Source organism: Grampus griseus, assembly GCF_964374135.1.
Source record: "Grampus griseus genome assembly, chromosome: X".
NCBI classification, from domain to species: domain Eukaryota; kingdom Metazoa; phylum Chordata; class Mammalia; order Artiodactyla; family Delphinidae; genus Grampus; species Grampus griseus.
This window is the reverse complement of record NC_138999.1, coordinates 12446704-12461819: the sequence shown is the minus strand read 5'-3', so window position 1 is coordinate 12461819 and position 15116 is coordinate 12446704. Positions and strand designations below refer to the sequence as shown.

The 15116-nt window shown below is 46.1% G+C and overlaps 1 protein-coding gene across 1 annotated transcript in view; it reads left to right on the top strand.

Annotated features, from left to right (window-relative positions):
- The window catches only part of PIR (pirin), a gene marked incomplete at both ends in the record, with an annotated part of 100367 nt that overhangs the window by 39498 nt on the left and 45753 nt on the right, over positions 1 to 15116 (top strand). The window contains 2 exon segments of the mRNA XM_082681203.1: positions 297 to 515; positions 906 to 1109. Coding sequence (XP_082537329.1) covers positions 297 to 515; positions 906 to 1109 — 423 coding nt within the window.

Here is a 15116-nt window from a genome sequence, read left to right as displayed (position 1 = left end):
TCGAGCCCTTGTCTCAGCATCTTCTTTGGGAGAACCCAAGCTGAGACGGGCAAGAAACCTACCTATTGTGTTCTATCCCTTTATCCTCAGATCCCGAGGTTGGCATCTGGGGCTGGCCCCTCATGTGCTCTTAGTAAAGAAATAAATGAACGCTTGAAAAGTCTGCAGAAGAGCAGAGGCAGTAACTTCCTCCAAGTGGTGAGGGCTCCGTTCCCCGTGTTGAAGTCAGCTGCCTATGGTGTGGTGGGTCCCGTGGGCCTCCATGGGTACCAGTAGGCCCACCTTGTGTCCTCCAGCTGCTGCGAATACCGGCTGTTGATGGCTCTCAGCTGCATCCCACTCTGGGCGCTGCCCTCTGTCCCGGGAACCGCTTCTCCCAAGGTTGTGCTCGCTACTGCAGGGTGGCCCACAGTCAAGGGTTTGCTGATGTGGGGATAGGAAAGCCTCAATTTGGGACAATTCTGAAGTTTCATCTGACTCCAGAGCTCCCTGTTGGCTCGGCTAAGGCCTCCGTTGTACAATAACTGCATTGGTGATTGGCTTCTCCCCCTGCCCAGTCCTGCTTTCTTCACTTGTTAAGATGCATCTCCGGAGAGCACTTCTCAGTTTACTCTCTGCCCGCAACTCCCCATCTAGGGGCGCAATCTAAGACTCAGGGATGTCAAAGAGGGGGTTCTTCCATTTGTGTGAATTCCAGAGCTGATGATTTGATCGCACACGCGGAAGCATGGGACATGTTTGGAAAACTGGAAAGGGCCGCAGCAGTCGTCTCTGTCGTTTTGTTATTCCTCGGAAAGCAGACTTGTAAGGTGCCTGACTTAGTTACCAAGTGGTAATCGTCCCACCTGTGGACTCATTAGAGGCCGGGTCGCACTTCCTTCTTGCCGGTCTGGTGTTTGCAGTAGATGACCGCGGGCCGGGGCATCGTGCACGCCGAGATGCCTTGCTCGGAGGAGCCAGTCCACGGCCTACAGCTGTGGGTTAACTTGAGGAGCACACAGAAGATGGTGGAGCCTCGGTACCAGGAACTGAAAAGCAGCGAAATCCCTAAACCCAGTAAGGAGGCCGTGACCGTTGCTGTCATTTCTGGAGAAGCCCTGGGAGTCAAGGTAAGCCGCGCTGTGGTGTGTTTGTGAAAGCTGAGGTATGCGGCGACACGAGGCTGGCCCGCTCTGGGTCGACAACTCTCACCGGGTTTGTCACGGTTCAAGTCCCAGGGGATGGACTTGCTTCAAAGGTGTCAGAATAAATGCAACCTAAGGGAACCCAGAATTTATTTTGCCACGTGCAAACCTTTAGAGTTAGGAAAATTACAGGAAAGCAAGCCCATGTAAAGAATTTGGTAAAAAAGCAGTTTTCAAGATTCATCTTAATATGTGTGCAGATTGAGCCTGTTTCCTTTTGTTTATCGTGCAGTTTTAGAGTGCCTCGTTTAAGAAACAAAAACCAGAACTGACTCCACTCCCCGAAGATTGATTTAATTATTTATGCTCAACTTAGTAAGGACAGCACACTACGACATCATAGAGAGGTTTTTAAAAAAATTAACTTGAACATGTATTTAATCCATACACGCCACGCCCTGTACATTCTTCTTAACTGAGACTTTATAATATTTCGGTTCCAGGTCCCACCTTTTAATCAAATGAGATCAATTTTGGCTAAACTTTGTGAAGAGATTTTGGTAGGAAAAGGGTATGGCCAGTACTGTGTTAATTGCGCACCAGAACTGCTTGCCTGGAGCCCAGGCTTCTGGTGGTGAGCTCGGTAATGTGGTCTCTTAGGCGGAAATGATCATAAGGGATGGGAAGGGGGGATCTGGGAGGGCCCCCCCCACCTCCAGTTCCACACGTGCTACCTGTTGTCTGTTACTTGTTGTTGAGTGGTATCAATATATTGGGAACCACTTTGCCATTCTCTTCGTGCAAAGAGCACTTAAAACTATTTTAAATACTAATTTATGTAAATTTAAATTTTGTTTATATGCACCCACAGGGATGATGGCCAGGCAGTGGGATGCATTCATGGTTAAGAGATTGGTCATGATTACTGGTTAGGACTTCACTGGTTTTTGTATTTCCTGCACCGTAACCCGCAGTTCTTTTCCTGTACTGTGCCTAGGAGTATGTGTTATTTTGCTTTGCTTCCAGTGCAAACAGAAGTGATTGAAGAAAAAAAATATCAAAATTCACTCCCTAATAAGCATATATAGCTGACTGCTATCTACGCCCTGGCAGGCCTCCACGTTACTTTGCAGTTGGAAACGTCACCCTTCATTGTTTCTGTGACCCATTCGTGTTTTGCCAAGCATTGGGCAGTGTGCTTTTCAACTGTGCGTCTAGTTTCCTTCTCTTCAGCTTCACAGGGGAGAATACAGGTCCTGTGAGGTCTTTCAGGTATAAGGCAGAGGACCTCACCTTGTGTAGAGTCAGGCAGGGAGGGTCTAAGGAGAACTGAATTGGTGCAGAGGAGAGGCGGCTCACTGTGTTGCCCTTGGCGTTTTTCATTCTGTGTTTTCAGGACTCTAGGGACGGGTCTTCTTGGGATACTGAGGCAGATGGTAAAGGTCAAGAGATTTCCTTCTCTCCACTTCAACCAAAGCCCAGGGCTTTACCCAGTCACATGTATTGGTATTGTCTTTAAGATTTCACTTACAAAAAGAGTTATCTGCAGCTAAAAAGAGAAATTAGACCACTGATTTAATGCATAATCAAAGCCAGCAATATCATGAATCCTTAACATTTAGAACTGCTTCTCATTTATAGAAAATACAGTGCAGTTTTAATGTCAGAGCTGGTACCAGTTACAGGCAGGAGGACATTTTAAAGCACTTCCAAGCAGCAGACCACGTGCTCTTGCAATCCCAACTAAGAATTAGAAACCAGAGGTTAATAATGTTTTAACTTAGTGAAATAATGTCTTAGTAGCTGCCAGCCTCTCTCTTTTTGTCAACTGAAACCTCTGAAGTGAATTACATTCTCCTAAATAACTGATCAGTCTTTATTTTTTAAAATTAATTAATTAATAAATTATATTTACTTTTTGCTGCATTGGGTCTTCGCTGCTGCACGCAGGCTTTTTTCTAGTTGTGGTGAGCGGGGGCTACTCTTCGTTGCGGTGCGCAGGCTTCTCATTGCGGTGGCTTCTCTTGTTGCGGAGCTCGGGCTCTAAGTGGGCGGGCTTCAGTAGTTGTGGCACGCGGGCTCAGAAGTTGTGGTTCACAGGCTCTAGAGCCCAGGCTCAGTAGTCGTGGCGCGCAGGCCCAGTTGCTCCGCGGCATGCGGGATCTTCCCGGACCAGGACTCAAACCCGTGTCTCCTGCACTGGCAGGCGGATTCTTAACCACTGCACCACCGGGGAAGCCCGATCAGTCTTTATTATGAGAGCATTTGAATAAGGGACTCTTGGAAGCCTGGGCAGCATTAATTTGGGCTCTGAGAGGCCATGCGGTGCTGTGGTTACCAGTGTGGACTCTGGAGACAGCTGACCTGGATTAGAATCACCACCATGAACTAGCTGTGTGGCTTAGGGCAGACCATTGAACCTCTCTGTCCTTCGTTGTCCTCATGTGTAAAATAAGGTTGCTGTGAGGATTAAGTGATTTTTTTTTTTTTACACTTTAAGTTGTCAAAACAGCATCAGACGTGTTGTAAGCACCACACGAACGGTAGCTGTTATTATTATTTTGATTACTTTGTGTTAACTTGGGCAGGAGCTGGGCTGAGATTTATGTTTGTGGTCTATGCTAAAGGGACTTGCTGGGATTTGGGAAAGGCAATTAACCTGCTCTGAAGAAAAGACACCAGTGTGAGTCATTGTCCACACGGGGGGCTCTTGACCATTTTTTTCTGGGTGTCATAAGAAACGTAGTTTTGCACATCTGAAGCCTTAATGTCTGCTCACACAGGAATGATTGGATTGTAAAAAGTCTAGATCTACCATAAAAACGAACTGAAGATTGTATTGCATCAGGAAGGTAGTTTTAAGTTAAATCACGAGGTGAGGCTGAGAATATACCTTTCAAGAGATTGATGTGTTTATAACCAATAGAGAGTCACCAACAGCTCCCCTCCCAGCACCTTAAATAGCTAGAAAATGGAATTAGTGACCATTCCAGCGCTTCTCCGATTTTAATATTCACATGGATCACTTGGGGCTCTTGTTAAAATGCAGACTCCGATTCAGCAGGTCTGGGTGAGGCCTGAGGGTCTCCATTTCTAACCGGCTCCCAGGTGATGATGTTGCTGTGGTCTGGGGACCACAGTTTGTAATATGTGTAATGTTCCTGGGATTCAAGACATGGGAGTTCACTTATCAGGAGGGACAGTTTGATTAGGTACCTATAGAAGATGTTAAGGTCCAATTCTGTGGCTTTTGGCAAATCTTCAACCTTTATGTAGTGAGGGGGTTTTTGTGCAGAACGCTATAAGCTTTTGCACGCAGCACGACTGACCTTTGATATTCCCAAAGCTAGATGTGTCCCTGTTCCCCAGGTTGTATGTGTCTGGGCATTTCTTTAGCCCTTGGGAAGCCACAGCCAACTGTGAGCAAGATTCTGCCAGGACAGCACAGTGTAAAGTGAAGGCTGAAAGGGGGAAAAGATAAAAATGGGATACTTTGAATAGTTTCTGTCACTTCTGGAAGGTCAAAAATCACATGTTTATTTCATGAGAGTATGAAATTCTCCAAACCCCATTCCATCCTTATCAGGCAGCCGATCAGGAATATTTATTGCCAGTTCTCTCTGCAACATGATTCTTTTCCCAACAAACGCCTCTTCTTGCCTCCTGCTGTTTTAAATTACATTATGTCAGAAGCAAACCTTAAGGAGGCCTCAGCCCCACCGGGGTCAGAAAAAGGCTACCTTGAGCCAGACTGCTGAGTTCAAGGCCAGCTCCACCACTGACTGCCTTTAGAGAAGTCATGTAAGCTTGCTGGGCCTCAGTTTTCTCATCTGTAAAATGGAGATAATTATAATGACCCAGAGGGTCATTGGGAGGATTAACTTGGTTAATATGGGTAAAGAACTTAGAACAATCCCTGGCGTCGAGTAAGCCCTCTATAAGTGGTTGCTACTTTTACTTTTTTTAAAAATTATTTTATTTATTTTATCTTTGGCTGCATTGGGTCTTCGTTGCTGCACGCGGGCTTTCTCTGGTTTTGGTGAGCGGGGGCTACTCTTCGTTGTGGTCCACGGGCTTCTCATTGCGGTGGCTTCTCTTGTTGTGGAGCATGGGCTCTAGGCACACCGTCTTCAGTAGTTGTAGCACATTGACTCAGTAGTTGTGGCACGTGGGCTCAGTAGTTGTGGCCTCAGGCTCTGGAGCACAGGCTCAGTAGTTGTGGTGCACGGGCTTAGTTGCTCCGTGGCATGTGGGATCTTCCCAGACCAGGGCTCGAACCCGTGTCCCCTGCATTGGCAGGCAGATTCTTAACCACTGCGCCACCAGGGAAGTCCTACTTTTACTTCTTTGCAGAAGCTTTGTGCAGTGTTCATGTGTCCCACAGTCATAACAAGAAGAAGCTTCCTTCTGATGAGCAGACTGTATATTCATGTATTGGATAACCAAAATTTAAAAAATTCAGTTTCCAAAAGAGTTTGCCAAGCGTGTCATGTAATTTGCTCAGATCTTGTTTACCACTGTGCCCCCAGCACCTGAAACAGTGGCTGATACATACAGGGCAATCAGTAAATATTTGCTGGGTGGATAAGTGAAATCGTTAAAATGTAAACGAATGCTGGAATAAGAAAGTAGGGTGAAGTAATAAGATCGACAATATAGGGATTAAGAATGACTGCAGTAAGCTTCATACAAGCTAACTAAAAAGTTGAGAGAACAATGGAATTAGCTAATTTCCGTTTTCAAATGAAATAAACTATAAGGGATTCGGAAGCAGGGAAATAAAAACCAGATTGATTCTTTTCTTTAAATATGAATACTAGGCTGTTTTTCAAGACCCACATTGTTCCTTGCAGGTTTCTTAAATTCAAGCAGTGACACCAACCACTGAGCAGAGGTTTGGAGGTTCGTGCTTCCCTTTGGGGGTCCACAGACAGGTGTCTCCTTGTCTTTGGTAGCGTCTTTCCTGTGGGTTTCAGGGCGTGGCTTGATCTGCAGTAGCGAACATACTGGCTTTCAGTGCGTCCCTGTGGGCCGTCCCCCTTCTTGGCCCCGATTTAGCTCCAGCAGGCATTGGGAGACCTCGTGTGCCTTGCACCAAAACCCAACGTGCCCACTAATCAGCCTGTGTTGGTTGTGGGCTAGCATGTGATTTGTAGCCAAGCCTGTGATTGTCACCTCCGATTCGGAGAACTGGGGGTGTCTCCAGGCTGTGGCAGGTCGTTGGTACCCACACACGCCTTTTCTTATACCAGAACTAGAGAAACAGCTGCCTGTACCACATTTCGCAGCTTTTGTTTTTATCCGGGAAACTCCAAGGGCCAAATGTCATTTGAAACACTTTATCATCAATATAGAATTTTGTCAGTATCCCCCTACCTTAATTTGATTAAAAAAATATGTAGTTTATGTGGCTTTCGAGGAAATGCTCTTACAGCACGTCCAAATGGCAGTGGGTTTTTGGCAGTAACACTGGACAGTAAACTTAGAACATTTTTACATTGTACCCATTTTGCTCTTTCAGGGGCAGTCTGAATTTTTTTAAATTGGATCTGGCAATGTGAACTGGACCTTGCCGACTTTACAGTTGGCTCCAGGTTCTCCGCTCCCCCGCTCCCCCCGCCATTTCCCTGGCCTTTCTGAGCTGGCTTCTGTTCACTTGGGGATGTGGGGAAAGCTGACCCCCTCCCACAGGAGGCCTCTCTTTCCTTACCAAGCCCAGAAGAACAACTTCTCAAGGTAGCATTTAAAAAACAATAAATCTTGAAAGCAGGTAGCACAGACACTTGTTTTTCCTTTGAAGTATTCCAGCAGGTTCATGAGTCTAGCTTGAAAAAGAATCATGGCTAGTCTCCCAGTGCCAGAGGTTGCGAGTGGAGCCGTGGGTTTCTGACGAAGGGAGCTCGGGTAACAGGCTTCAGCTGGCCCCGAGAGCAAGCAGAGGGAAAACAGCACCTGCTCAGAAAGGACTCCTCTCTTCCAAAGGCCTCTGTGTTCATTGTTTCTATTTATAAATCGGAGCGCTCTGTGATAGATTTTAAAACTGGATATTTAAAAAAACATTCCCTTTGGGATGGAGGGGGATAAGGATGGACCTGGGACTTCTCTCACTATGTCTTCTTATTTTTAATTTTGAAAGATGTAAATGTTTACGTATTTAAAACCAGAAAAGGAAAAAAAAACCCAAAGCTTAAAATGAAAACCGAACGGAAACAAATGAAGAACCGAAAAATTTGTGTAAAGATCTCAGCATCATAACCATACAGAGAAAATATTTATTTTAAGGGCTTTTAAACATAGTTCTCTGACTGTACAGTTTGAGTGGGATATATTCTACAGGCAAAAACATAAAATTTTAAACTTCATCTTGTGTTTGTATTGTTAATGTTGGCACTACAATTATAAAACAGTTTTGTACATATCATGAAATAAAACAAATGAGTAAGTTTGTTAACATTTTTAGGAATCAAGATTTTTCAGTGTAAGAAAAATAGGTACAAATATAAAAGAGCTTAAAAAAATACTGGAGTATTCAGTGTTATATTAAATACTAAATTTTTTTTGTTTGTTTGTTTTTTTGTTTTTTGGTTTTTTGCGGTACGCGGGCCTCTCACTGTTGTGGCCTCTCCCGTTGCGGAGCACAGGCTCCGGACGCGCAGGCTCAGCGGCCATGGCTCACGGGCCCAGCCGCTCCGCGGCATGTGGGATCTTCCCGGACCGGGGCACGAACCCGTGTCCCCTGCATCGGCAGGCAGACTCTCAACCACTGCGCCACCAGGGAAGCCCCTAAATATTTTTTTAATGGATGGCCATTGTCTCTAAGAGGCAGTTTCTGGAAACCTAATATAATTTGATCATTTTAGGAATTCAAGATTTTTAATGATGCAATTTTATCTTTCTTTGTGACAACAATGTCATTTTCCACTGGGTTTTATTTCCATTGATTTTTCTTTTATGGTCCATGTTTAATTAAATGCTATGAGGAATGCTTTTAAAAAGTCCCTCCTGAGAAATTCACAATCACCCAAACGAATTCACGCTGAATTTCCCTTTTCAGATTTTAAATAAATGTATTTTAATGGGTGGGTGTGGGGCGAGAGGCAGGGAAATATCACACAAGGCAGAGAGCCTCCTGGTCTTCCTCTGACACAGGGCAAGAGGGAAACAGAGCAGTTGGAGGAAAGGTTATTGTCAGGTGCGAAGTCCTGTAGAAATGTGGAGCCGAGGAATTCACCATCTGCATCTCCTTGCTAGTCATCACCAAGGCCCAGCCCAGTCCCCTCTCTTTAGTGAAGCCTTCTCAGCTGCCCTAGATCCACAAAGCCATCCTGTCTTCACCATCCATGAGATCTTTGGACTGACAATTATCATTTGATTCACGCGTCCCATTTCTCTACAAGCTCTTTTCATTCAGTCATTAGATACTTGCTGTGGGTACAGTGTGCAGAGCCCTAGAGATACGATGTGAATAAAATACAGCCTCTGTCCTCAGATAAGGTCACAGTCTAGCCGGGGGCGGGGAGAAACGGGCCAACGTTAGAAGTATCATGTGATACAAGAAATGCTAAAACAGCGGTTGTGTAAAACTTCCGTGGTGGTCCGGAGGATGGAGAAGTAATTTTCCTTGTGTGGATGGAGGTAGGAAAGGAAACAAAGAAAAGAGATGGGGACAGGGGTCATGTGTTGTAATGGCTTATACAAAGGCTTGGCTAGTAGGGGTGCAGTGGCCGTTTGGGGATCATGATGGGGGGCTGCGTAGGCAAGCAGAAGCAACCAGATGCTGGTGGGGTTGTGACAGCGTGAAAGGAGATGATGCAGAGTACTGGGGAGGAGGGAGACCCAAGGCCAAGTTTGCCTACTCCTGGATTTTACCTAAGGCTGACCTTGGTTGTATATAAATTCCTGCATCCCTCTCTCTCCCAGGGCTTTTCAGTAGCATAGTTTGAGGGTAAGGTCAGGTGGGGTGCTGTGTGCAGCCCTGTCTCATCTCGAATTTCACAAAGCAGTTCATTCTATAGGACCCGCCCCATCACAGGCTGGGTAGCCCGAGCAAATGATCAGCCTCGTTGCACAGACAAGTGCAAATCTTGGTTCTGATTGAGTGTGAGACCAGGCACAGTTAGGTCTGTTAGTGTCGTTCACTAAGTAGGAAGACACCAAAGAGCTTGTCCTTGTCCTGAGTTGGCAGCCGTAGTTGCACTTCATCTGCAGTTAGGAATGTTCAAATAAACAGTGGTCGGGATCTGCTCACATCAGCTCTACAGAAGGCTGCTCTTGCCCAGGGCAGCCTGCTCACCCCAGAAATACCATTCCTGGTGCGCACGAAGGGTGCCAGATGTTCTTATGCCTTCAAGATGTCCCTGTCGACCCAATCACCTAGGAAGAACATTCCAGTGGTGTCGACGAGCCCTCGTCTGCCAGTAAATGAAGATTGGATAAGTGCACTTTTAAATCAGAAGTTACATCCTGAGTCATTCATACATCGTTGGCCATTACTAATCAGGGTTACAAATTAGCAGCAGATTTAGACTAAGAGCATAATGAAAGCTATAAAAAGCAAGGTATCACCTTCAGTAAAGGTGAGCGGACACTTTACATATCCTTATAATCACTTCTGTGACTGTCAAGGCTTGTCCTTTTAGGATATAAGAAGCCTTTCCCCAGGAACACATAACAGATTTTTTTTCTAACCACAGTGAGAAAACACAGGACAGCTTCAGAGAGCTTCAGAGGCTCTTGCCTGTTGCATTAAAAACTGAGCTCCTGTGGATATAAATGAAGTGGATATTGGTATTTTAAAAACTGGCACTGGCACATAAAGAGCTACACTGTTGAGAGCTACGAACACCATACTTTATTTTGCCCGAAGCACAAATCTTTGGGATCATGTGGCTTTTGAACAGTTTGACCAAACTTACACTAAAATGTGATGAGTAAATTTGGTGTCAGGTAGAATTCTGATTACTTGAAGCTTCAGTAAGAATTGTCCTGTGGTCAGGTATAGGTACTCCAAGAGAGATAAGCATTAAAAGTTTTCCACTCTAATGGGCTCTAAATCATGGATGGGGATGACTTTGTAAAGAAAGGGCATGTTGTGGTGTTCCGACCGCAGGGAGTCCTTTTCACCATGTGTTGCAGGCCACGGGCCGTTGAGTGTATACCCTTAGTAAAACGAGATGAGGACGTGGTCAGAGCCAGCCGTTGCTGGAAGGACTCCCGCACTGGCCATTGGGGAACTGGGAGGATTTTCCAGGAAGGTATTTATGCCACTGTAGTTCAGTTGAGCTCAGCAGATGTGTACTGAGGGATACCTATGTGCAAGACTCTGTGAAGATGTAAGGGAAAAAGAGGAAAAAAATCAGAGAGCTGGAAGTGCACCATCGGAGGAACAGACACATCCACTGGTAACACGAGTATGCTCTGCTGAGTCACTGGGCTAGTAAACACGGCGGGATTAGGGGAGGGCAGAACAGATGGGGGGCTCAGCCCAGTCTGGAAGCGTCAGGAGAAGCAGGCCTGAATCTAGGAGCAAACTGGCCTGGCAAAGGGTGGAGTGAGTCTAGACAGTGTGAAGGAGACAGCATGAGTGAAAGCGATTCTGTTCGTAGGTGTCAGAGTTGTCCAGTGGAATAACTCAGTACTTTTAGGAGGCCTTCAAAACGTATGTCCATTGTTTTAAGCATGAAAATTGTTCATCATCTTTACCGTGTAAAACTTTTGTGGTAATTTGGTAATTTCTCTCTCTCTCGCTTTTTTTAACTTGTCAATTTCATTCTCTTGTGTCTTCAAGAAAATCATGAATATACTGATGATGTTTCTCCTGGTGTTATTGCTCTTCTGCCTCCTCTGCCTTTTCTCGCCCTCTCTGCATGACCCAAACCAAAACAGTGCAAAATTCCAAAGGTACAGCTCTCACGTCACTGTCTGAAGGGGTCACCCACGTGGAGACTAGAGTGGTTCCATTTGGAACGCAACATGGGGTGATTAAACACCAGGTTCACTGACGAATAAAATAATGATAATTTGCCTCTTTTTCATGAAACCTGAAGCCCCTCATGAAGGCCCCCTTGCTCTCTTTGCTTCCACGTAGATGATCATTTTTAACATCATGGAAGGAAACCATGATGGCCCCAAATTTTCTTTTCCTGGTCCAACTATAAATAGCAATTGGAGAAATTTAAATGCTTCCTTTTAAAGGCAACCGTTTTGAAACTGAGAACAGGGCCCTTTCCCACCACCTTCAGACACCTGCCTGGCTCAGTTTTTCTCACCTTTCTAGGCTCTAAGTTCCCATCATCAAATCTCTAAGAAGAGAATAAGGTTCTGATCTAAAACTCGTTGCCTTTATAAACCAAGTCAAAAGAAATTATAATTAAAAAGTATATTCTAAATGAAATTCCAGAGTGTCCTCACCCAATTTAAATTCTGCTTTGCTTGGGTAGAATATGGATTTTCTTTTCCTTTGTAAGTGCAGTAGGCTGGGCTGCCTCCCTGGACTGGTTGTGGCTCCATCAGGACTGCCAAACGGGAATTCATTCCACCCCAGTTCTCATTTGTCTCACTTAAAAAATATCCCCAAAGATAATAGGACACACATTTACTGCAATACCAGCCCTGGTTCCATGAGATTTTGTTGCACAAGCAAACCTCTGAGCCCTAGAGCAGTTACATCTGCAGGAAATCAATGTACGCGGTGAGGCCAGAACATTAACATAGTTGGGAGAACAAAGCATGTACTCATAGTTCTCCATCCTCTGAGGTGAGACGTTTGTGCCTTCTTGAAATTTAGATGCTTGTATTGGTGGCAACTCCAGACACCAGGTCTTAGAATATCTTCCACCCAACTGTTGAAGGCTAAGAAGAATATGAAGAGGTATTCTTCTGACCAATACACAGAGAAGTGTGAATTCTAATAAACTACCACTTGATACCTTTTAAGGTGACAAAAATCAGGAAGGTGGGTATTATCAAGTGCTGGGAAGGACAGGAGGAGATAGAAACTTCCTGCGTGGCCAGTGAGTGTAACTGTATTCCTTGTGGAGAGCAAGCCGGCATTGCTTAGTGAAGCTAGCGCTGCATGTAGGGTATGCCCCAGCCATTCCACTCATAGATATTTACTCCAGCAAAGCTTCACCAAGTAGACATATGATGGTGGTCATGAGATGATGTAGGTGGCGACCACTTAGGGAAAAGATAAGTATAATTTGGAGGTTCCGTATTATGGAATATGGTACAGCTGCTAGAAGGAATGGATTATGTTTACTTACAGCTGTTTTATTAGATCTCAGGAAATACTGTGAAATAAATAAGAACAAGAAAGCAGTTTTGCACACAATACCACTTTATTTTTTAAGGCCATCTGTCTTTCTAAATCAACATACAGAGGGTAGGTTGGAAGAATGTTCATTAGGTATGCTTGACTGAGAGCCAGTGGGGGAATGGGATTGAGGCAGAGAATGATGGAGAAAAAATACAAAATGAGGGGCTTTCATGGGTGTCTGTGACCACGTGCCATAGACCGTGGTGTATGACCACTTCATTCCCATGTACCCACGGCAGGGGTGTGTGTGTGTGTGTGTGTGTGTGTGTGTGTGTGTGAGAGAGAGAGAGAGAGATTGATTGATTTGTGTCCAGCAGCAGCTTTTAGGTTTTTTAGTGTAGGTGATCTCCTGTGTGGGTGATTTAAAGGATTCTAGGATGCCCTCACCCACGCCAAAGAAATTTCGGTTACATTATCTAAACTGTACCATTAGAAAGTCAATCCTACTTCCGGGAAGATGGCAGAAGAGTAAGACGTGGAGATCACCTTCCTCCCCACAGATACACCAGAAATACATCTACACGTGGAACAACTCCTACAGAACACCTACTGAACGCTGGCAGAAGACCTCAGACCTCCCAAAAGGCAAGAAACCCCCCACGTACCTGGTTAGGGCAAAAGAAAAAAATAAACAGAGACAAAAGGATAGGGACGGGTCCTGCACCAGCGGGAGGGAGCTGTGAAGGAGGAAAAGTGTCCACACACTAGGAAGCCCCTTCGCGGGTGGAGACTGCGGGTGGCGGAGTGGGGGAGCTTCAGGGCCGCGGAGGAGAGCACAGCCACAGGGGTGCGGAGGGCAAAGCGGAGAGATTCCAGTGCAGAGGATCAGGGCCGACCGGCACTCACCAGCCGAGAGGCTTGTCTGCTCACCCGCCGGGGCGGGCAGGGCTGGGAGCTGAGGCTCCGGCTTCAGTCGGAGCGCAGGGAGAGGACTGGGGTGGCGGCGTGAACACAGCCTGCAGGGCGTTAGTGCACCGCGGCTAGCCAGGAGGGAGTCTGGGGAAAAGTCTGGAGCTGCCGAAGAGGCAAGAGACTTTTTCTCCCCTCTTTATTTTCTGGTGCGCGAGGAGAGGGGATTAAGAACGCTGTTTAAAGGAGCTCCAGAGACGGGCGCGAGCCGCGGCTAAAAGCGTGGACCCCAGAGACGGGCATGAGACGCTAAGGCTGCTGCTGCCGCCACCAAGAAGCCTGTGGGCGAGCACAGGTCACTCTCCACACCCCGCTTCCGGGGAGCCTGTGCAGCCCGCCACGGCCAGCTTCCCGGGAACCAGGGACAACTCCCCCGGGAGAACGCACGGTGCGCCTCAGGTTGGTGCAACGTCACGCCGGGCCTCTGCCGCCGCAGGCCCGCCCCGCACTCCGTTACCCTCCCTACCCCCCGCCCCGGCCAGAGTGAGCCAGAGCCTCCGAATCAGCGGCTCCTTTAACCCCGTCCTGTCTGAGCTAAGAACAGATGCCCTCCGGCGACCTACACGCACAGGCGGGGCCAAATCCAAAGCTGAGCCCCTGGGAGCTGTGAGAACAAAGAAGAGAAAGGGAAATCTCTCCCAGCAGCCTCAGAAGCAGCGGATTAAAGCTCCACAATCAACTTGATGCACCCTGCATCTGTGAAATACATGAATAGACAACGAATCATCCCAAATTAAGGAGCCGTGTGGATGAAAGTCTCTTGGTGCTGCAGCCAGGAGTTAGTACTGTGCCTCTGAGGTGGGAGAGCCAACTTCAGGACACTGGTCCACAAGAGGCCTCCCAGCTGCACATAATATCAAACAGCGAAAATCTCCCAGAGATCTCCATCTCAACACCAGCACCCAGCTTCACTCAACGACCAGCAAGCTACAGTGCTGGACATCCTATGCCAAACAACTAGCAAGACAGGAACACAACCCCACCCATTAGGAGAGAGGCTGCCCAAAATCATAATAAGTCTACAGACACCCCAAAACACACCACCAGCTGTGGACCTGCCCACCAGAAAGACAAGATCCAGCCTCATCCACCAGAACACAGGCACTAGTACTCTCCACCAGGAAGCCTACACAACCCACTGAACCAACGTTAGCCACTGGGGACAGACACCAAAAACAACAGGAACTACGAACCTTCAGCCTGCAAAAAAGAGACCCCAAACACAGTAAGATAAGCAAAATGAAAAGACAGAAAAACACACAGCAGATGAAGGAGCAAGATAAAAACCCACCAGACCTAACAAATGAAGAGGAAATAGGCAGTCTACCTGAAAAAGAATTCAGAATAATGATAGTAAAGATGATCCAAAATCTTGGAAATAGAATGGACAAAATGCAAGAAACATTTAACAGGGACCTAGAAGAACTAAAGATGAAACAAACAATGATGAACAACACAATAAATGAAATGAAAAATACTCTAGAAGGGATCAATAGCAGAATAACTGAGGCAGAAGAACGGATAAGTGACCTGGAAGATAAAATAGTGGAAATAACTACTGCAGAGCAGAACAAAGAAAAAAGAATGAAAAGAACTGAGGATAGTCTCAGAGACCTCTGGGACAACATTAAACGCACCAACATTCGAATTATAGGGGTCCCAGAAGAAGAAGAGAAAAAGGGACTGAGAAAATATTTGAAGAGATTATAGTTGAAAACTTCCCTAATATGGGCAAGGAAATAGTTAATCAAGTCCAGGAAGCACAG